General features: G+C 36.8%; 1 protein-coding gene across 2 annotated transcripts in view; it reads left to right on the top strand.

Annotated features, from left to right (window-relative positions):
* myo3a.L (myosin IIIA L homeolog) overlaps positions 1 to 23,543 on the top strand; it is a 120,007-nt gene that overhangs the window by 78,464 nt on the left and 18,000 nt on the right. Inside the window, exons 24-33 of one of the 2 annotated variants that reach the window (XM_041565852.1) lie at positions 318 to 397; positions 521 to 562; positions 1,646 to 1,720; positions 2,976 to 3,181; positions 6,671 to 6,782; positions 8,879 to 9,041; positions 12,635 to 12,718; positions 12,838 to 12,961; positions 17,227 to 18,031; positions 20,525 to 20,666. In XM_041565852.1, the coding sequence (XP_041421786.1) occupies positions 318 to 397; positions 521 to 562; positions 1,646 to 1,720; positions 2,976 to 3,181; positions 6,671 to 6,782; positions 8,879 to 9,041; positions 12,635 to 12,718; positions 12,838 to 12,961; positions 17,227 to 18,031; positions 20,525 to 20,666 (1,833 nt within the window). The remainder of the gene's footprint in view (positions 1 to 317; positions 398 to 520; positions 563 to 1,645; positions 1,721 to 2,975; positions 3,182 to 6,670; positions 6,783 to 8,878; positions 9,042 to 12,634; positions 12,719 to 12,837; positions 12,962 to 17,226; positions 18,032 to 20,524; positions 20,667 to 23,543) is intronic. The other variant, XM_018267245.2, reaches the window with a different exon arrangement.

Genomic DNA, 23,543 nt, shown 5'->3' with positions numbered 1-23,543 from the left:
GCAGGGGTCCCTTGAACCATTCAAAGATGCTAAAACAGTTCGAGCGATTACATTTTTTTTTTGCCAAAAACGTTTCAATTCAAATTTTTCACCCTTTATACACTGATTCGAGTTTTTTACATTCAAATTTTCTTAAATTAGAAACCATTTAAGTTGAGAGTTCATTCGAAGTCTAACAAAGCTCTAAAATGAAAGCCTTTGATCAATAACCCCCTGTATGTTTAGAAGGGGGCATGAGAATAGGAATAACATCCTCCACCCCAATCCTTGAAATGGTTTTTCCCAATCATTATGGTTTTCTATTGGGTTTCCTCCAGGTAACCTTGCACACACAAAAACTAAAGGAGCAATAAGTTTGCAGTCATGGACAACACAAAAATCATCCAGTCACAGCAAGGTAAAAATCAGTTTTTTATTTTTATATTTCGTTTTAATTCGTTGGCAAAGCAATCACTTTACTATAAAAAAAACAATTATTTTTCATGTTTCTCTCCTCCCTTTTTCACTTTAACTCTGTCAGCTGGATATCTTAATGTTGTTCAGCTCAAATTACTGCTGTGAGGTAAAAACATATTTCCCAGTAGTTTATTTACTTATTTCTGTTTGTCCGCTTGGCTTTGTAGATCACTACTAATTACTTTAAAACGACTTTACATTTGAAGGAAAGTTGAACTTTAAATTAATTATATGTTATAATTGGATCAATTCCCTTCTTTTTTTTTATTATTTATGGGTTTCTTTGAGCTATTAGTCGTTCTTTTTTGCTTCTGGAAATGCTCACTGGCTATTAGGGTCACTGACCCCTGCAACCAAATTGCTAAATTCAATTTACTTGTTACTCTTATTTTTTATTGCTTATGTTCATTTACTGTATTCTGGCCCTATACTACTTACCGTCCATTCAGTATTCCAACCCGCTGCTTGGCTATTAGCTATGAATGGGTGGGGTTTCTAGCAAATCTGTGCTAGAAAAAGTTTTTGTTTTTCATGTTGGAAACAAACACACAAAAAAACCCTATTTGTTTTAATGCTACAATAAAAAATATAAATTTTCTCCAATGCAATTAAGCAAGAAAAAAACATGAAAAACAGTGCCCATAGGCTTTAATTTATTTTGAGAAAAAAAACATGAAAAAATGCCTTCATTGCCTTTAATTTATTTGCCACGATAAAAAATACCCATTGGCTCCAATGCATTTAGCAGAAGAAAAATGCCCATTACCCATGGTGCAAAAGAAAATTAGACTGAAAAAAATGCCCTTGGTTCCAAAACTTTCACTCGTCACTTTTGCTAGGGTTTTAAAGCCCTAGCAACCAGATACCAGTATAAACTCCAAACCTGAAGAACAAAAAACATTACTAATTCAAAAACCTCAAATAATATAAAATGAAGACTAAGTGCAAATTGTCTTTAAACACTACTGTCCTAAACTACACCCTAAAGGTAAACTCGAACCCTTTAGGTCCTTAATGAATTGAATTAAATATATGTCACAGCGTGTGACAGCACCATTGTTATTATGAATGATAGCAAGTTCAGCCGCCCTCTGCAATAGCCTTATCAGTAATCAAAGACTGGGGAAGGAAAGGCTCTATTTGTGTGATAGATTATAGATGTATTAATGCATCATTTTTATCTTTGCAGAGCGATTTCAGTGAATCGTACCATCCAAGGGAGACTACCAATATGAAAACTCAAACCGTTTCATCATATTTTAGGGTAAAGTATTTAGATAATGTAATATGGTGCATATTTTTTTATATTAAGGAGACAAACTTTGTACTGAATTAAGATTGAGCTCTAACATATTGGGGCAGATTTACTAAGCTCGAGTGAATAATTTGAATGGAAAAAAATTAGAATTTCGAAGTATTTTTTTGAGCACATCGACCATCGAATTAGTCAAATTGGATCGTCGCTGTGCCCCAGCTGTCCACGTGGGGATCATGGGTACCGCCATCTTGGATCTGGCACCGAAGAGAGAGGACACGCCATTGGGCGCTCGCGACACCTGTCTACCTTAAAGGTTGAGGGTGAACAAGCCCTTTTCAGGCCTTATGTTGTGACTTCTGATGTGGAGTATTGTAAAAGACCCTATAAAGTAACATGAAGGGCTGAGTAGACCAGGCCTCAACCTCTATGTTGCTTTGGAAGATGGGTAAAATTGTGACATATTGCAGATCCAAAATGATCAGGTCTACTTTCACTGAAGCAAAGTATATATCTGTTTTTCTGTTAGGGATATCATAGTGTCTCTTGAAATCTGATTGCAGAAGACATATCAACAAGGCTGATTACTGAAAAAGGGGCATCTGTAAATATCTGAAATAGATATGGGTAGTGATGGGCGAATTTATTCGCCAGGCGCGAATTCGCGGTGAATTTGCGCGATTCGCCGCCAGCGAATAAATTCGCAAAATGCCCGCAAAAATTCGCAAAAAATTAGTTTTTTCGAAAAAACGGACGCCCGCGTCAAAAACGGGCGCCGGCGTCGAGAAAACGGGCGTCGGCGTAAAAAACTAGACGCCGGCAGCGTTTCGCGAATTTTTCGCAGTTTCGCGAATTTCGCGCAAAATTCGGGAATTTTTCGGCGAAGCGAAACGGCGCAAATTCGCCCATCACTAGATATGGGTTCATTTCATATTTAAATGATTTATAGAAGACTTATGGTATGCTGATCCAATGAATAGAAAGATTCCTTATCCAGAAAGCTTCAGGTCCCAAGCATTCTGTATAACGGATCCCATACTTGCATTTATTTATTTTAAGTAAGGGCCCCATTTATGATGGCTGAAGCTTTTTGACCCAGCTCAAAACCAGCATGAATTCATGAAATTCACGCTGGGTTTTCTTGATGATTGCTCGAGCCAAAAGCTCAAGCAATCATAAATGTGGCCCTAAGTGTAACAGCAAAGTATTCTGTAAAGTCTTTGCATAAATGTATGTACATTATTGCCTCATTTTTCTATTTTAGTATTCCCTTATGGATCTGTTGTCAAAAATGGTTGCTGGTCAGCCCCACTTTGTCCGCTGCATTAAACCAAATAATGATCGACTTGCAAATAAATTTGATCGAGAGAAAGTCCTGGTGCAGCTGCGATACACTGGCATCTTAGAGACGGCAAGAATTCGCAGATTAGGTTATTCCCATCGAATTCTGTTTGCAAATTTTATAAAGAGGTGAGATGTGAAAATGTGATGAAATGTGACAAACTGTTAGTATTATTGTAGAGCAGTAAAATAACAGTATCATATCTGCTGTGGCTTTTTACAAACTACTCAAATTGGTTTTCTTGAAATGCCTGGAAAGATACAATACTGTATATCAACACCAAAAATGTCTTGCTATAGAAAATGTCTTATTATAAATTAATGTGGATACAGAACTCTTAGGGGCCGATTCACTAACTTTGAGTGAAGGATTCAAAGTAAAAAAACTTTGAATTTTTGTGCTCCTCGACTATCGAATTGGCGTAAATTCGCCTGAGTAGAAAGATTCGAATAGATCGAGCGCAAAAACGCTGCAACTATTTGCCATTCGATAGTCGAAGTACTGGATTGAGCGCAAAAACGTTGCGACTATTCGCCCATTCGATAGTCGAAGTACTGTCTCTTTTAAAAATACTTCGACTGCCTACTTCGCCACCTAAAACCTACCGAATTGCTTTAAAAGCCTATGGGAAAGTCCCATAGGCTTGTTTTCCAAATTTTTGATCGAATAAAAAGGCATTCGATCGAATGAAAATCCTTCGAGCGAATATTCGATCAAGGGCCTATTCGCCTGGCGAATATTCGCCAGTTCGACTATTCGCAGCGCGTAAATTCGCCCGAATTGCCTATTCGATTCTATTAGATTCTATTCACCAGTCGAATTTCGAGGGATTTAACCCCTCGAAATTCGACCCTTGATGAATTTGCCCCTTATTGTAAAGTAACCATATACTCACATATACTGTACTATATGCACATTTGTGAGGTCAGATTTGTGTGGTCAAATAATTCAATATCTGACACAAATGGGTCTGTAACACCTGGAAATGAAATGAACATGAATGTATATATACAGCAAGCCTGTACAGTTACTACAAGTTGATCCAGGGACTAATCCGAATGCCATTTTGGAGTCAGGAAGCAAATGTTCCCCCTTCTGAGACGAATTGGAGAGGGTTTCTTGCCTTCCTCTGGATCAACTGGCAGTTAGGCAGGTTAAAATAGAGTTAAAAGTTTCAACTTGATGGACGTGTGTCTTTTTTCAACCTAACTTGCTATGTTACTTGCTATGTTCCCATGTTAATTCAATGGCAACAAAAACATGCAAACTCCATCAAGTTTTGAACATGATTACAATATTTTATAGCATAATTCTGAAAAAATCCAATGAAAATAACATTGTTCCATTCATTACTGTAAAAAAAAACCCATCTTAAATGTAAAACAAAAACCTCCTATTGACTACTAAAGAAGCCAGATGTCAGTTGCATCCAAATTTCCAAGAACTTTTCAGTTGATAAATCTGAAAGATTTACGTTCGTTTTTTTTTTTGCAGAGATTTTTTTCAAATTGTGGAAAAAATGCAATCTTGTTTTAATAAATTTGCCCCGTAATGTTCACTCGCTCTGTATTAACATTTATGCAAAATTTGTAGAAGACCATTATATTTGTATAAAAAAAACTGTTGTTTCTTTTGGTAGGGCTTTTGGGGCATTCATGATATGAATGATCTAAGATAAAATAAACAGGGTTAAACAGAACAGAGCTGCTACAAACACAATGTAATTAAAACAAAAACCTTTGCATCAAATAAAATTGTTACATATACTGGATAGAAATAAACTGTATGTCAAGTTAAATAAAACATTTTCATTTTAGGGTTACTTGTCTTTTAAGCCTGTGTATATTATATATTATATAATACACAAAAGCCATGAATATCTTGTAAATGATATCCTTATAAATGGTGACTAGTGACATGATCAGTTATAAACAGTGAGTAGTGATGTCATTTTTGTCACTTGACTCACTAAGACTTGTGTATTATAATAAATAAAGTACCCCTTGTTGGAAAATATGAGGAGTATAAAAGCACTTAGGGGCCGATTCACTAAGCTCGAGTGAAGGATTCGAATGAAAAAAATTCGAATTTCGAAGTATTTTTTTGGTACTTCGACCATCGAATTGGTTAAATTCGTTCGAATTCGAACGAAATCGAACGAATCGAACGAAAAATCGTTCGACTATTCGACCATTCGATAGTCGAAGTACTTCCCCTTTAAAAAAAACTTCGACCCTCTACTTCGGCAGGTAAAACCTACCGAAGTCAATGTTAGCCTATGGGGAAGGTCCCCATAGGCTTGCCTGTGATTTTTTGATCGAAGGATTTTCCTTCGATCGTTGGATTAAAATCCTTCGAATCGTTCGATTCGAAGGATTTAATCGTTCGATCGAATGAAAAATCCTTCGATCGATCGATCGCATGATTAGCGCTAAATCCTTCGACTTCGATATTCGAAGTCGAAGGATTTCAATTCGAGGGTCGAATTTCGAAGTATTTTTAACTTCGAAATTCGACCCTTAATGAATCTGCCCCTTAGCCTTCGGCCTCATGTTTTTATATGGTCATGGAATTCCTTGGTAACTTATAATATCCTTATATTTTGAATAGGGGGTACTTTATTCACTATATTTTATATGTATTTCATCTGCTTGGTATGCTGGCAAATTCATGTTTGGCAGGCTGCTTTTGAGATTTGTTTTTACATGATCATGTTTTCAAGATTCAAGTGCACAAATTTGGAGAGTTTCTGAGTTTTTTTTTAAATTAGAAAGTTTGAAAATTACAATTTTTATAAATCTGCCTCTGATTTTTTGAATTATTATAAATCCCTTCCTAATTAAATATTATTTGTAAATCAATTTTTGAATGGGGCTTTGACAGTGATGCCGTAGTTTGTAGAGGGCTACATAAGGAGTAATCTGGTAGGGTTATGGATGATGTTAGGTAGTACATTAAGGGGCAGATTTATCAAGGGTCGAATTTCGAGGATTAATAAACCCTCGAATTCGACCCTCGAAGTAAAATCCTTCGAATTCAAATATCGCATTTTAGCGAAAATACTTAGATGGAACGATCGAATAAAAATCATTCGATCGAACGATAAAATCCTTCAAATCGAACGATTCAAACGATTTTAATCGATCGATCAAAGGATTTTTTTATTCGATCATAAAAAACTTAGAAAAGTGCTGGGGAAGGTGGCGAAGTATGTAGTCGAAGTATTTTTTAAAGAGACAGTACTTCGACTATCGAATTTGACCCATTCGATGGTCTAAGTACCCAAAAAAATACTTCGAAATTAGAATTTTTTTTCATTCGAATCCTTCACTTGAGCTTAGTAAATCTGCCCTTAGGTCTGATGTTTTTAAAAATTGTTTTGGTTATTATTTTAGCCATTACAAACATATCGTACATGTTAAAGGATTTTGAATTGATAAGGTTTGTAGTGGAAAGCAACTACAAGATGACCTTACATTACATTAGAAATATGAAACAAATAGCTGGCTTTGTTACTTTTGGTCATCATTCATTTAAGGGCCAACATAGAAGCTTGCAATGCAAATCAGAAAACTTACATTCACCATAATATAACATCACCTTTCGTTAAATTGAAGGTATCGCCTAATTTGCTTCAAGTCTAACGTGGATCCTCCCGTAAGCCCAGAATCCTGTGCAGCAATACTGGAAAAGGCAAATCTCGGCAACTGGGTTATGGGAAAAACAAAGGTAACAGTTATGCATGTGCAATGGTACCACATTATCATTCTTAATCAAAACATATATTTGAATAATTTTTAATAAATATATGATGAGGTTTGGTCACAAATGTGCTTTAGTAATACTAAGGAAGAAAAGCCACATGATTTGCATTTCTAAATTTGCGTGATTCGCCGCCAGCGAAAAAATTCGCCGGCGTCGAAAAAAATGGATGCCGGTGTCAAAAACAGGCGCCGGCGTCAAAAAACAGGCGTCGGTATCAAAAATGGGCGCCCGGGTCAAAAACGAGATGCGCAAATTCGCCCATCACTAATGAGGTTTACTTTAAGACAAATTGCATTCTAAACCCATAGTAAAGAAAGGAGACAGACATTTTACTAGCTGTTCCTGCTATATTTGTTGGAAAAAATGGAAGACTGGACAGAACCAAGGATTGCATTATGATCGTAGGAAAACTGTGTCTAGCTGGTGACTTAAAAGCTAATGGGTAAATGATCTGCGGTGGAAGTCAGTAGTTCTTTTCATTTTCCTGCTATGTGTTCAAAGGCTATCAAAAGACCCAAATATTTAATTTTTGGTGCAATTTTGCGGCAAATTACCACGTTTTGGCGGCGTTTAATTAATTTGTGAAACTCACATGAAAATTTGCTTTTGACGTGTGTCCAAAAAGTTGCTTGTGTCAAAATCGATGCGTGTCAACACTATTTGGATGCCCAATGACTTTAACACCGCCGTCAAAATTGTCGCGAGGAAGTGTTGCCTCCTCCAAGGGTATGCTACTTCCTAACATTCTTAAAGGAAAACTATACCCCCCAAACAATGTAGGTCTCTATAAAAAGATATTGCATAAAACAGCTCATATGTAAAACCCTGCTTCATGTAAATAAACCATTTTCATAATAATATACTTTTCTAGTAGTATGTGCCATTGGGTAATCATAAATAGAAAATTGCCATTTTAAAAAATAAGGGCCGCCCCCTGAGATCGTAAGATTCACTGTGCACACATACAAACCACATGTAAGGTCACATGAGCCAATTAACAGACAGAGTTCTGCCTTTTGCTTCCTCACTTCTTCCTGTTACAGTTAGTGTTGTAGTATTTCTGGTCAGCTGATCTCTGAGGCAGCACAGATAGAGTCACGAAATGGTGGTTCAAGGCAATAGATGTAAAAGGGCAATATTTATGTAAATATATATTCCAGTTTGGTAAGATTCTTTAATGTCATTCAATTTGATATAAACTAGCTGTTGCTTAAGTATTTATTTTGGGGGTATAGTTTTCCTTTAAAGGGATCCTGTCATCCAAAAACATGTTTTTTTCAAAACGCATCAGTTAATAGTGCTACTCCAGCAGAATTCTGCACTGAAATCCATTTCTCAAATGAGAAAACAGATTTTTTTATATTCGATTTTGTAATCTGACATGGGGCTAGACATTTTGTCAATTTCCCAGCTGCCCCTGGTCATGTGACTTGTGCCTGCACTTTAGGAGAGAAATGCTTCCTGGCAGGCTGCTGTTTTTCCTTCTCAATGTAACTGAATGTGTCTCAGTGGGGCATGGGTTTTTACTATTGAGTGTTGTTCTTAGATCTACCAGGCAGCTGTTATCTTGTGTTAGGGAGCTGCTATCTGGTTACCTTCCCATTGTTCTTTTGTTTGGCTGCTGGGGGGGAAAAGGGAGGGGGTGATATCACTCCAACTTGCAGTACAGCAGTAAAGAGTGATTGAAGTTTATCAGAGCACAAGTCACATGACTTGGGGCAGCTGGGAAACTGACAATATGTCTAGCCCCATGTCAGATTTCAAAATTGAATCTAAAAAAATCTGTTTGCTCTTTTGAGAAATGGATTTCAGTGCAGAATTCTGCTGGAGTGGCACTATTAACTGATTCATTTTGAAATGTTTTTTTTTTTCCATGACAGTATCCCTTTAACCTTTTTATTGTAATAACGCTGAAGTCCTTGGACTCTAATTCCCTGGATAAGTGTTCCAAAAATAGGGATAGTTCATAGTTGAGATTATGGTAATTGCCAATGTTTTTCATATTAAAATAATTATTAATCTCTTTCCAATACATAATGTGGCATACTCGTGTTTTACAGGTTTTCCTGAAGTATTACCACGTTGAACATCTGGATCGAATGATAAAACATATTGTTAGTGGAATTGTTCTTCTCCAAGCCTGTGTCAGAGGATGGCTGGTTGCAAAGAGATTCCAAAAAATTCTGGCAAAAAGGGAAGAAAGTGCAGTGAAAATACAATCAGGTAATCACAGGCTCCAGTGGATGTTATAGTATAACAGGATTTTATTATCTGTTTTCAGTTTCTATATCTGTGGTTAGAGCCTGAGCACATAATGGAGGGAGAGAATATTATACACAACCAATAGTAACTGGAATGCTAGGTTTAAAGGAAAAGTAAAAATGATTGGATGTAAAATTGCTCAAATGTAATAAGTAAAAAGTTCTTTTAACATGCTCTACCAACGTATGTAAACTGCAAAAGTGTTTAGAAGAGCACACTAAGAAATTTTGCATTACATTGTTTTAAAGGTTTATATTTCCTTTAAAAAAAAAGAAAAGGACGACTTTCCTCTTAACTTCTCTTTGTAGATGACTCTCCCTCATCGAATAAGGGAGTGTAACAGAGTATAAAATTCATCTGAAGGGGACAATGAAAAATGTCCTTTTATTGCAGGTTTTCAAAATGTACCCTCACGCAGTAGACCCTCTTAGTAGACCATAGCTGTCAGATTTTGTGCATTTTTGGTAAAAACATTTACCAAGAATGCACTCTTTTAGCTCCAGTAGCTCCCCATCTTCTTTTCTGCTGATTCACTGCACATGCTCTGTGCTGCTGTCACTTACTGAGCGCAGGGACCCACTCACAATATACAGTACACATAGAATAGAAATGTCACAATATAAGGCTGATTAGTAATTAATACAGATAATTATTACATGGCAGCTCAGAAACCAGTGCAACCAGCATCAGAATTTAATAATCTGCCTTGTAACATCAGTTTATGTTACAGACAAACCTCATTTTCTGCTTGTAAATTTGCAACAACCCTTAAGCCCACTGATCATGTGTTGCAGACACTTTCCAAGATGGCGACCCCCTGTGACAAGTTTGAAGTCCTGGATCATTGCTGCTATTGAGAAGCTGAATCTTTAGGCTGGTGCGATAAGCTCAGTATATAAAATATGAAATTGGTAACCGTTTTCATTTTTAGGGTTTAATTCCTCCTTTAAGTAATACATAAATATGAAATAACCGATATAAATCAAAACAAAAAGTGCATTTATAGTAATATAATAGCATTCCATAAGTTAAATTAAATATATTATAATGAAGTAAAGCATAAATTGAGCTAACAAAACAGGCACTGAAAGTGGGAAGGAGGGTGGCGTCCGGAAGGTCATCAAAAGCGGTGGAACCAGAAGATAGGTTAAAACAGAAAACTTTAATGAAATCCTTAAAATTGACAGTACAAGCAGGCAGGGTGAGTGTAGCTTGACGCGTTTCGTGACCAATACGTCACTTCCTCAGAAGCTCCTAAATTGAGCTAATGAAGCAAAAAGTTGCTGCCAATTTCCTGGCTAATGTACTGAAAACCTTCCAACAAAAATGCATAAGTGCATACATTTACACACAGTATAGATAAAGTTTGATGCTTTAATTAACTAAATGGTTGTTGATATTTAATAAAAAGTGAGGAATAAACCCACTGGAAGGCTGAAAACTGTTAGTAAAGAATACATTTGTACATTTCCATATCAGCCTGTACCTCTAAATGAACACAATTAATAATATACTCTGTAGTAGCATCATGTTGTATAATATACCTGATATATTTTACAATATTATCTCTGGAGCATTAACCAGGATATGTCATTGTGAAGCAATTGAAGCTATTGTTAAGCAGTTGCTACATTCAGTTGGAGAAGTATACACTGTGGCTAATATGCTTGTGTGTGTATGTATGGCCCAGGCTAATACTCTGGTTAGTGCACACAGGTTTTATAAAGCAATTCTCTCATTTTTGAACTATTTGGTTTATTTTGGGGGTTATTTATCTCAATATTTTCTGCTACAAACTCCGATCAAATTCGCTCAGGTTTTTATGCTTATTTATTATTACATTTTCCCAAAAATTTGCTTTGGGGAAAAAATTTAGATTTTCATGATTTTCCGGATTTTTCCTCTGATTTTCAATTTTTTTCGGATTTTTCACCTGGAAACTCAGATTTCTTATGCTTTCTGCCCTAAAAATTTGTGGTATTGCACAAAAAACTGCGCACATCAAAAAATCGTTGGGACTTCTCCCATTGACTTATATGCAACTTCGAACAGGTCTGAGATGCCGGATTTTCAGATTCGGACTTTTCCATCCTCAGGGTTTAATAAATTCCGAAAAATTTGTGATTTTTTAAAAGTCCATGATTCTTGCATTCAGAGTTTAGTAAATGACACCCATTAGGTTTACATGATTTTCTAGTAGACAAAGTATGGAGATCCAAATTACCAAAAGACACCTTTTCTTGAAAACCCCAGTCCTGAGCATTCCAGATAACAGGTCCCATACCTGTATCTGAATTGTTCATTAATGCTCTGCATCCTTGTGCAGGAAGCACTCAGCACAATATTATCATCATGGACTGGCTATTCTGGACCTGCAGGCATTCTTTGATGGTTGGCTGAATTCCCAATCTGAATTTCTATTGGTGCACTTACAAGTTACCAAAGGCTCCCTCGCATCACTGCCAAAGCGCATTTAACCCTTCTACGGGGCTTCTTCTGGGCTACTAGAAACGTGCCTGAAGGTCCCCATATGCCATTGTGGCTAAATGCGTACAATAGCCGGTCCATGAGTATGACGATAATATTGTGCTGACTATAAAGGGACTAATGTTTCTTGGCATTGAACTTTGAATTGGTTAACCTAATAGAAAGTATAGATGGAACTACATGGAAAGAACTTTCCTTATGGTCCAATTGGAATTGTGTCTTTGGAGTAAATTCGTTGGAACTAGTGATGGGCAAATAAATTCAGCAGGCGGGAATTCGCAGCGAAATTTTTGCTTCACTGGCGTCAAAAAAATTTGGACATGCATCGGAAAAGTCGCTCGCGTAAAAACTGTCACCCGTCAACACTATTCGGATGCCCATTGACTTTAAAGTGGCTTCAAAATTGACGTGGGAGTCAAAGTTTGAGTTTAACAAATTTTTTGCCATTTTGTGAATTTCGCAAATTTTATGGCGAAGCTAAATGGGAGAAATTCACCCATCACTAGTTGGAACTATAACTCCCAGGCACAACATTATCACTGACTACACAAGTGTGTTATCTGGATTGTAATTGGCTGTATGAAACTGGATCGGACAATAAATAGATATTTACAATCTACACACAAGCTAAGTTAAAAAACATTGCACTTTTTTCCGATATACTAAAAAGTTTAGGTATCAGATATATAGCTTTTGTTCTATGCTCGTTGGGAGCTCCCTTTACAGATCATTTTTAATGATAATTGTATTATTCAGTTTTAATGTGATGAATTTATGTTTCAAATACTCCTTATGAATAAAGAATTGTTTTAATGGTATCCTGGAGAGTGCTGGTAATATGGCTTTTTTGTTTGGTCGCTAGGGACCAAAAGTTAAATTCTTTATTTCCCATATACAGTAGTACTGTTTTATACCAGTCATAGAGGTATCATATATAATAAAAATGCAGACAGGCATACACACTGAACGGAAAACTCGTTTGTATTAAAATAAATGCAGTTGAATATAACATTAATGTGGCAATAATATTTACACATTGAAACATTGCTTTGTATTTTGTGTTACAGCATACAGGGGATATGTTGTCCGAAAGGAAAAGGGACACTTAGAGTCTGAGAAGATGGAGCACTTTATAACACAATTTCAGGCCTGTAAGATCTTTTTTATAAGGTTTTCCTCAAATGCTAGAATTATAGTTCAATGAATTTTAATAAAATGCTTGAGCTTATATTCCAATGAATTTTAATAAGAATGCACGGGTTTTTTTCAGACGCCAGAGGGTATCTATTGAGGAAGAGAATAAGTGAACAGCTAAAATACGAGAACGATGCAGCGATAACAATTCAATCTCACTATCGAGGATTCAAGGAAAGAAAGAGTTTTAAGAGAAAGCGGTAAGATTCAGTGGGTTATTTAACAAAGGCCAAATCTTTTAGTTTTTTAGACCTCAAATGAACACACAACTCGAATGGTTTCTAATTTAAGAAAAAACTTGAATGGAAAAAACTCAAATCAGCGAGTTCAGGGTTAACAATCTGAAAACTCAAACTGAAGTTTTTGACAAAAAAAACTGGAAGTGTTCGGGCAAAACCCTCCAAAAAAACTCTATCATCATGAAGGCTATTGACATCTAAAATGCTTCAAGGGACTTCTCCCATTGACTCCTACTTGACCTCGACAGGTTTTAGATGGTGTATTTTCAGATTCAAGCGATTTTCTGGGATCAGGTATTTTTTTAAAAAAAACTTGAAACATTTGAGTTTTTTTACCCGAACAGTATTGACCAAAAATATCAACTCAAAAACTCAAGTTTCATGGAAAACACAACTCAAATCTTCTGCCCCTAAATTTTCTTTTATAAAATCACTCTGTATATCTAACGTAGCATAGAAGGATCTTCAACTAAGACACCACCAGTGTCAGAATGGCAATCTGTCGATTCCGGCAAATGCCAGAGTGGCTGCTGTAAGTTACCATAAACAGTCACTATGTAGTGGGGTGGTGGGGGGCTTGTTTGTGCCCAGGGTCGGACTGGCCCGGTGGTAAGCCGGGAAAAAACCCGGTGGGCCGCGACCCTAATGGGCCCCCGCCGGGCCAGACTTTTTTTTTTTTTTTCAGTGCCGCTCAGCGTCATCTGTTCACGCGCATCTGTGGCGCTGGTTGCAAATGCACGCAGAACGGTTCAGCGCGTCAGTGTAGGGGAGCGGGGGCCCAAAGGGGGGCCCTGGACAGCAGTCCGGGTGGGCCCCAGCCCCCCCCTAGTCCAATCCTGTTTGTGCCCCTGTCTACTTCAAGTGCAAGGACCTATTCTGAATCTCATTCCAGACCTGGACACTCTATCTAAGATAAGCACGTTGGATCACATCTACAATTCTTCATATACAGTCATCCCCAGGGATCCCTAAAACTTGGTTGCTTTATTAAACAGTGGTACAAATATAGTCAATGCCGCACAAACTGTAATGCAACCTAAGGCATAGAAGGAAAAGTCCTCCATACTCTAGACCAGTGGGTCCTCCAGTCTAGACCCATATACACTTACCTGCCTGACAAATGGCTAACCACCTTGCCCAAAACACAGAAAATGACTGACCTGCTGAATGGTAAAAATACACATACAATGATATAAATATAACCTAGCTTTGTTTGGAGATACCAAAGTGTTCTTGTCTGGGTTTTGGGAAAGCAATACCTGTCATCAGTATATAAGGAGAGGTGAGTGCAGAGGGGTGGCGTGGCACATTTATTTCAGACTTTCTCAAGCACTTGGACTGCTAAGTAAGACCTACCGTCTGGTCACAGTAATGCCCAGATTTCAACTACTTCTACGTTTGTTTCAATATTAGAGTAATTCTCCTTTATATGCAGACTATCTTAGGGGCCCATTTAATAAGGGTCGAAATGAATTTTCGAATTCAAAAACTTCGAATTTCGAAGTAATTATTTGGGCACTTCGACCATCGAATAGGCCAAATTCCACTTCGATTCGAATTGAAAAACTTTGAATATTCGACCATTCAAAAATCAAAGTACTCTCTCTTTAAAAAGCTTCGACTTCGACACTTCGCCTCCTTAAACCTGCTGAACTGCTATGTTAACCTATGGGGACCTCCTAAAACTTATAGCCAACATTTTGGTTAGTTTTTAGAAGTCAATGTTTTTTTTTTGAAAATCGTTCGATAGATCAATTAAATCGTTCGAATCTTTCAAATCGAAGGATTTAATCGATCGATCTAATGATTTGACTTCGATCGAATATTCCCATATTCGTTCAGAAAAAACTTTGACTTCGAATTTCGAACTACTACAATTCGATGGTCGAATTTCGAAGTTTGACAGTTAGGGGCAAATCTACTTAAGGTCGAATATCGAGGGTTAATTAACCCTCGATATTCGACTGTCGTAGTTAAATCCTTCGACTTCGGATATCGAAGTCGAAGGATTTAGCGCTATTTAACGATTAAATCCTTCGAATCGTTTGATTCAAAGGACTTTAATCCATCGATCGAACGATTTTTGTTCGACCTAAAAAAGCTACCAAAGCCTATGGGGACCTTTCCCATAGGCTAACATTGATTTCGGTAGCTTTTAGGTGGCGAACTAGGGGGTCGAAGTTTTTTCTTACTTCGACTATCGAATGGTTGAATAGTCGAATGTTTTTTAGTTCAAATCGTTCGATTAGAAGTCGTAGTCGAAGGTCGAAGTAGCCCATTCGATGGTTGAAGTAGCCAAAAAAACTATTCAAAATTCAAAGGTTTTTTTCCTCTTTTCCTTCACTCGAGCTAAGTAAATGTGCCCCCTAATGTGGAATGTTTTCCTCCCTGCTGATATTCTCCACTGGCAAACAGAAAACTCATTAATAAAGATTCAGATCTTTATAGCTATTTTATTGCTTATCTCTACTTTTCTCACTTCGTATTATCTCTGTCTTTACTTTGCATTGTGTTTAAGAAATGCACGACTGCTTTCATTTGTATCTTCGTATGTCCATTCAACAAATACAAAGAGAAACGAATGGATGTTATGAAGAGCGAGTGGCTTTAAGCTTATTTTAAAGCTTATAGTGTCTCGCTGTCTCTTATGAGAACGTATAGTTCCCTGTATTTTTCAAGTAAATGAATCATACTCTAAGTTATGGTTTATGCCATTGTCAACTGCACGCATAGCAAATTGTCAATTCAATAAAAATAATGTTTTTAGGGCAAGGCCAGACGTGATGTTTTACGTTTTTAAAAAAGAACAGCCAGGCGTAAATACGCCACTGAAACCACATGCGACCATCAACGTGCGTTTTTCATGTGTTTTTCAGCACGTAGGATTCTTTTCCCAACATGCACTTCTCATTGTTCTCATTGAGAATTTGGACGCCATATTTAAAATACGCTGCGTATTTACGCAAAGTGTGGTTTCAAACGTGCAGATCCCATAGAGTCTATTGATTTGGTAGTTTCTTGACGTATTGGCGTTTCTGCTAAAAACCGCCAATACTGGCGTCCTGTGGTGGATTTCAGCTTGCAAGCGCCCTGTGTGAATTGCCATAGTGCGTTTTCCATTCGTTTCAGTGATAGTGCAGTTTATGCGTATTTACGCCTGGCTGTTCTTTTTTAAAAACGCAACGTAAAAACGCTGCAAAAACGCCACGTCTGGCCTTGCCCTTAAAAGGTTAGCTGTTTATGAATAAAAAATAATATCCACTCACAAATTTGGACACTAATATTTCAAATACAGGTATGGGATCTGTTATACGGAAACCCGTTATCCAGAAAGTTCCAAATTTCAGGAAGGACATCCCCCATAGACTCCATTTTACCCAAATAATCCACATTTTTTAAAAATGTAATAATAAAAGCAGTACCTGATGTAATAATAAAGCAGTACCTTGTTCTTGATACCAACTAAGATATAATTAATTATTTTTGAAAGAAAAACAATCCTATTGAGTTTAATAAATGTTTAAGGGATTTTTTAGTAGTCAAAAGGGATGAAGATCCAAATTATGGAAAGATCTCTTATCTGGAAATCCCAGGTCCCAAGTATTCTGGATAACAGGTCCCATACCTGCATTAGTAAATCAGGGCAATCGATTTTGTATTTTACAGTAATCTCCCAAATACGAATTAGAGGTTGCTTTATTAGTCCTCATCCACAAAACTACCAATTTACGGCAACTGTTTTATACAAATGTTTCAATATGTTTTCAGTTCTGATATTGAAAAATGTTTTATATTGAAGAGCAAGCGACTCTTGAAAATACTACGCTCCTACCACAATTTTGCTGAAATTTGAGCTTAAACTACAAAGTGTACAAATAATGTGGCTGCAATTTATACTTATAAATTAAATAGTGTTTTAGTGTTAAAAGGTCCACTAAATCTTTTAGAATCTCTCCCACTCCCCACCAGCTTAAAGTCTCTTTTAAATCATGTTGTGTCCCAGGATATCGATACATTATGATCTAAAAGAGACTTCAAGCTGGTGAGGAGCGGGAGAGATTCGGAAAGATTTGGTGGACCTTTTTTACAGGAGGTGCACATGCCATACAAATATACATAGAAACCAAAAATGTATACCAACTTTTAAATGATTAATTTCTCTTCTAATGAAAGGTGTCAACTTTCCAAATAATTTTTGCATTTTTATGCTCAACAATGTTTTTCAGAGAATCCATGAAGTCAAAACAATGTAAAACCACAGAGAAGGTGGAACCAGAACAAGACAGCCAAGGAGAAATCATTCCTGAAGGGAAAAGTAAAGAAGAAGCGGCTGTTGTTATCCAAAGTCATTTTAGAGGTCACAAAGAAAGGAATAAAATGAAAGAACGACAAAAAATGGCTCTTGAACAGAGTAATGGAGATGTCACTGCACAAGAGATTGAAGATACTGTGAATCTGAAGACCAGTCAAATTAATGACAATGATACTGAAAATGATTCTAGAGAAGACAAAGCTGCCACAGTAATCCAAAGCAACTATCGCGGTCATAGAGATAGACAGAAATATAAAGAGAGAAGAGGTCATGAAATAAATAAGACCGGTACAAACAATCCAACTGATGAGTTAGTTCAGACAAATGGAATTCAAGATACTCAAGAAAGAGATCAGCAAGCAGCAAATGGGAAATTATCTGAACCAGGAACAATCTTGCCATCAGATCAAGAGGATGTAGTAGAGCAAACTGAGGAAGGTGGTTATACAGCAGAAGACAATGAAGATCAAGCCATACCAAGTGCCTCAGAAAATGACCAAAATGAAGAAATCCCAGAGAATAAAGACTCAGATAAAGCAGCTGTGGTAATACAAAGTAATTATCGAGGACACAAGGAGAGAGAGAAATTAAGAAAAGAAGGAAAAATACCTGCAAAAAAGTGCAAAGATGAAAAAACTACAGTAAAGGAGAAAAATACTGAAAATGAAACATTGAGCGTATTAAAGGAAATTGAAGATCTGGCTGTTTTTACAGATGAGGTATGGGCATAGTTTGATGTAACTTTGAACTGAATTAGTCAAATGGACACTGACATTGCAATATTAAGAAGCTGTTTAGATTTTAAAACAAACTGTAATACAATTCAAATGTTTTTTGTATATTTTAATGTAATACGATTACATATATTATAGCCCTGGATCTATTATAAGGATACATATTATTCAGAAGGATCCAAAAACTAGTAATAATGATCATCCCACCAATATTTCATAAAAAATATACAATCCTTAATTATTTTACTTTCTTTGGAGCAGATTTTAGACATGATATTGGCAATAATGCAAATGTGTCATCATAAAACTCCAGGTCCCAGGTATTCCTGTAAAATCATCTCAAACTACCGTATATAGTTTCCATGAGTTTTCTTAAATGTTTCACCTCCAGTTTCCTTATTTTCTAATGAAAACCATGGTCCTTAATAGTGACCCATGAGTAAAGGTAATGGGCTTGTAAGCAGGTGGGTTTATTTTTAAATGTCCTAATAAAGCCTTGGATTCTTACCATAAGTCACTATGCATAAGAGACTTATTACCTAGGCAATTGGTTTTTAAATTTAAAATCTATGAGCTAGGTAATGCTGGTGTCTGTATTATGATAAGGATCTTCACTAACACTATGGGACATATTTACTAATGGGTGGAAGTGAACATTTGGAGTAGTTTCTCCAAAAATGAAGATTCCCCTTCATTTTACAAATTTTTATTTCAATTTACTAAAAGGAGAATACACCAAGGGGCCGATTCACTAACTTTGAGTGAAGGATTCGAAGTAAAAAAACTTCGAATTTCGAAGTGTTTTTTTGGGCTACTTCGACCATCGAATGGGCTACTACGACCTTCGACTACGACTTTGAATCGAACTATTCGAAGTAAAAATCGTTCGACTATTCGACCATTCAATAGTCGAAGTACTGTCTCTTTAAGAAAAAACTTCGACCCCCTAGTTCGCCATCTAAAAGCTACCGAACTCAATGTTAGCCTATGGGGAAGGTCCCCATAGGCTTTCCTAAGTTTTTTGATCGAAGGATATTCCTTCGATCGTTGGATTAAAATCCTTCGAATCGCAGATTTTATCGTTCGATTAAAGGAATAATCCTTCGATCGTTCGATCGCACTATTTGCGCTAAAATCCTTCGACTTCGATATTCGAAGTCGAAGGATTTTGATTCCCAGTCGAATATTGAGCGTTTATTAACCCTCGATATTCGACCCTTTGTGAATCGGCCCCCAAGTTTTGAAGAATTAACTTTACAGTGGTGAATTCTCTTTTCATTGACGTAAATTCACCTCTTTTCTCCAGGTAAACTTTCTCCTTTGAAAACCGCCAATCTTCTAAGAGCACAAGAATATCTTTTTGCCTAAAGAAATTTCTCTAAGTTCAAGCTGGAAAAATGATAAAGATATTATAAAGATAGAGCAGACACTTTTGAATCTCATTATCATTCTTTCCATGCTAGTTTTCCAAGTATGTCATTGCTTCAAGGCAAAAATTGTCTACATCATTTTCCCCACTGCTATTGTATAGGAAAAATAAACTGGTGATTCACAACATTTCTCTTGAAAAAATATATTTATGATTTTTAGTAAATAGGAGATGTGTTGTGAAAATGCACCTGGCGAATTGAGGTGAATTTGGTAAAGTTAGATGAAGCGAAAATTCAGTTTAGTAAATGTGCTCTACAGAGGCAAATTTACAAAAGCATGAATTTTCTCCTTGTCTAACATTGACAAAGTTCAACTTAATTTGTCAGGTTCACAACACATCTCTTATTTAATAAAAATCCTAAAATGCTGTTGTGTGGGAAATGTAGTGAATATTTTCATGGCAAAAAAATGTTTGTAAAACTTTACCAGCGTATTTTCCCCATAGAATTGTCCCAGTGATAATAATTTTCTAGAGAATTTATGCAATAAAGAAATGACAAATGTGGGATATTAGCATGGATGAGGTAACGCAGATAATGAGATGCAAAAGTGGCTGCTCTATCCTTGTATGTTTACATATCTTTAAAATGGTAGTTCACCTAATTGTAGTTCATCTAAACCTGGGGAAATTTCTCTTGCCAAATTCATTTTTGTTCTCTTGTTAAACTGGCAAAGATTCACTGGAAAAACTTCACCTGGTGTGAACTCTCTCCAAGTCAAAGAGAATTTTCATCATTTCAAACTTAATTCTTCAAAACATGTTGTTCTCTCCTTTTGGTAAATTGGTGCCTTTGTAGCGAATTTTCATTTTTGGCAAATATACTCCCATTTTGAAATTCCCCCCTTTAGTAAGTATGCTCCCTAGAGTGATTTTTTGGCTCCTGTATTTAGTCCTGGGATCAGTGGGTCAATGTTACTCACTTTGTTTTTTAAGGAACTGCACCTAGAAATCACATTGCCCCTCACTGACCAATAACGCCTTTATTACTAACACAACAAGATACAAGTTATATTCTTACATTATTATCTTGTTTTATTCATCCCTAGATATCGAAGTTATCTGAAAAGTACTTGATCCTGCAGCAAGCACTTAACGAAATGATCATGTTAAACCTGCTAAAACCAGAAAATGCCGCTACTTACATAAAGAACCAAACAAAGGAGTCTCAATCTCATGAAAATAAAATAGGTAAGACCGACCCTCCCAGTTTATGTTCAACGTAAACAGTCTCCATCAACCTAGATGAAACCCACCATGAAAGTGATGCATCTGAACACATGAGGAGCACTTCCTATAAATAACTGTTTGTTGTTTCATTGCTGTTTATTTTAGAACTGAATGGTTTTAGAGTAGTTAAGAAATATATATAAGGAAAGCACAATAAATCTACTCCACAGATTATGGAAACCATAGGAATAGTTACGGTGGCCCTCAGCAATCATATTAGGCTTTTGCTGTAGAATTAATGCAAATAGTCTTTCCTGCTTCCATCATATCACCTGCTCCGTCTGGGAAAACAAATTATCATCTTCATAAATCTTATCCGTATTCCACTAGCTCTGTGCTCCGATGTCAGCCTATCTCCAACGCTATTTACAGGTTCATTTCGTGTTTTTTGTGTCTCTTCTGTCAGAATTCATTACCGGCAATGTTTTGAGGGAGAAATTGCTGTTAGATGAAAAGGTTCCAGGGGATGAAATCAATCCATAGTGTTTTGTTTATCTGGGCTCTCTTGAAAGCAAATTGGGTGCTCACGCTATAAATAAGACGTGTTTATTTAATCCGTATCCCTTGCTGCTCTCACACCGCCACAATATATTGAAAGGAAACGAGTTGTGCGAAAATGACCAACCCAAAAAGAAAATCAGCAGAAGAAATTCAAATATTTGTAATACACAAATGATTATGGTAATTGCTTAAAAGCAAAACTATACCCCAGAACAATGTAGGTCTCTATAAAAAGATATTGCATAAAACAGCTCATATGTAAAACCCTGCTTCATGTAAACAAACTATTTTCATAATAATATACTTTTAGCAGTACAGTATGTGCCACTGGGTAATCCTAAATTAAAAATTACCATTTTAAGAAAAAATGGCCGCCCCCATGGATCCTACGATTCAAGGTGCACACAAAAAAAACAAACAAACCATACATGTTAGGTCACATGAGCCAATTAACAGACAGAGTTCTGTATTTTGCTTCCACACTTCTTCCTGTTACAGTTAGAGTTGTAGTATTTCTGGTCAGGTGATCTCTGAGGCAGCACACAGACCATCACAAAATGGTGGTTCAAGGCAAGCGATGTAAAAGGTCAATATTTACTTAAATATATATTTTATCTTTTGTTTAAGTATTCATTTTGGGGTGTATAGGTTTCCTTTAATGATGGGATTAAAACAAAATTCTGGTTTAATTGCATCCGCTAAAAATACAGGGCAAAAATGTAGGAGCACACCTGATAAAGAAGGGGTAATTAACAAAACACCACGCAGTCTGCAATTGGTATATGCTTTGCACATTGTACACTACACGGTACACTTGAAAAATAGCCATAGGCTGTCCACATGAATAGTAGTTCTGTGCTGAAATGGGACAGGTCGAGGAGAGGCATGTAGTTAACAAGACTGACAAAAATGTCAAGGTCTCTTAAATACAAATTTCCCCAGTAAATCAGTCTGTTAATTTCTGTTTTTCCACTTCCTGGGAAAAATGCATTTGTGATCTTTGCCTTTAGTTTCCATTTAGCTGAAGCAGCAAGTATAATATATTCTCCCAACGTCTCCTGGAGGCAAGGTTTCAAGTGATTTTGTTGCTCTTTCAGCACTTCCATTGTGACAGCAAATTGCCCTGAACTCTCTGGAAGACTTCGGCACAGCACAATTTCCTCCCATATCTGCAGCCCCATGCATTCCTCAACACATTATGGACTTAATAAGCATTTTCAAAGGGGTCTCTCCCCCTGGTATATGTTAGACAAACACACGAAGAACTGCTGTGCATGGAAAAAAATTTTGTTTATGGAACAAATGTACAAAATCTGATAGGATGGATTGACATTTGAAAGCAGTTGGTAAAATGTAACCACATTTTTGAATCACTACGATATGACTGTGAATGCAGTATTAAAGGTTAACTAAAGCCCTGGTTAAACATTGAAGCTTCTTTTAAATAGCCACATTCCATAGCCAGAAAACTCCATGTGCCAACCTGCAGCCCTCAGTGTCTGACGTGGTATTTTCTGTGCAAACCTGTTACTTTATGTGATAACATCCTCCTCCCCACCTGGCTTGCAGAAACAATTTTATAAGGAGCACATACAAAATGTACCTAAGGTAGTACAAAGCAACTGAAAATAAAGCAGGTTAGCCTTATTAAAAAATAATTGGTGGTAGCCCTGACCCTTCACCTTCATAGCGGTACAGTTGGTGTTTATGAGAAACAATTACCAAGACTTGATGGCTTATAAGAGTAGGCTGGTGCATATTCAATCTTTCATTTATCAAAAATCATAATAAAATGCATCAATGAGACCATAAATGTGCTGTTTAGCCATACAGGAGATATACAGTTGCATTTTTTTATATAACCAGTATCTAGTATCATCATTTTAGTAGTGTACAGATGTAAAGGAGAAGGAAAGGTCTTCTTACTAGGCGGGTGCCAAAAGTTAGGCACCCCCAAGTGATTGCACGTATTTACCTGACACCCCAGGCTGGAGCTCCTATCAGAAGAAAACTGCACTGGCCCTGGATTCTTCCACCGAGCACCACAGACTGATCTTCTTCCAGCTTCTTCTATCTTCAAATTTCCCAGGGCAGATGCATGCGAAAGTAGAACAAAATAGCTCGCATGCACAGGCGCTTAGAAAAATAGGAAACCAGAAGACAATCTCTCCATGGTGCTTGCTGAAAGATAAAGTAGAACATTTTCTTCTGATAGGTGCACCAGCCCGGGGTTTCAGGTAAGTACATGCCATCACTTGCCTTACCTTTGCACCCCCAAGTTAGAAGATCGTTCCTTCTCCTTTAATGCAGCCTTTCTACATTTACTTAGGGGCAGAT

The sequence above is a fragment of the Xenopus laevis genome, chromosome 6L, assembly GCF_017654675.1.
Source record: "Xenopus laevis strain J_2021 chromosome 6L, Xenopus_laevis_v10.1, whole genome shotgun sequence".
Taxonomy (NCBI): Eukaryota; Metazoa; Chordata; class Amphibia; order Anura; family Pipidae; genus Xenopus; species Xenopus laevis.
Note: the sequence above shows the minus strand (reverse complement) of the source record. Positions and strands in the feature narration are given on the sequence as shown.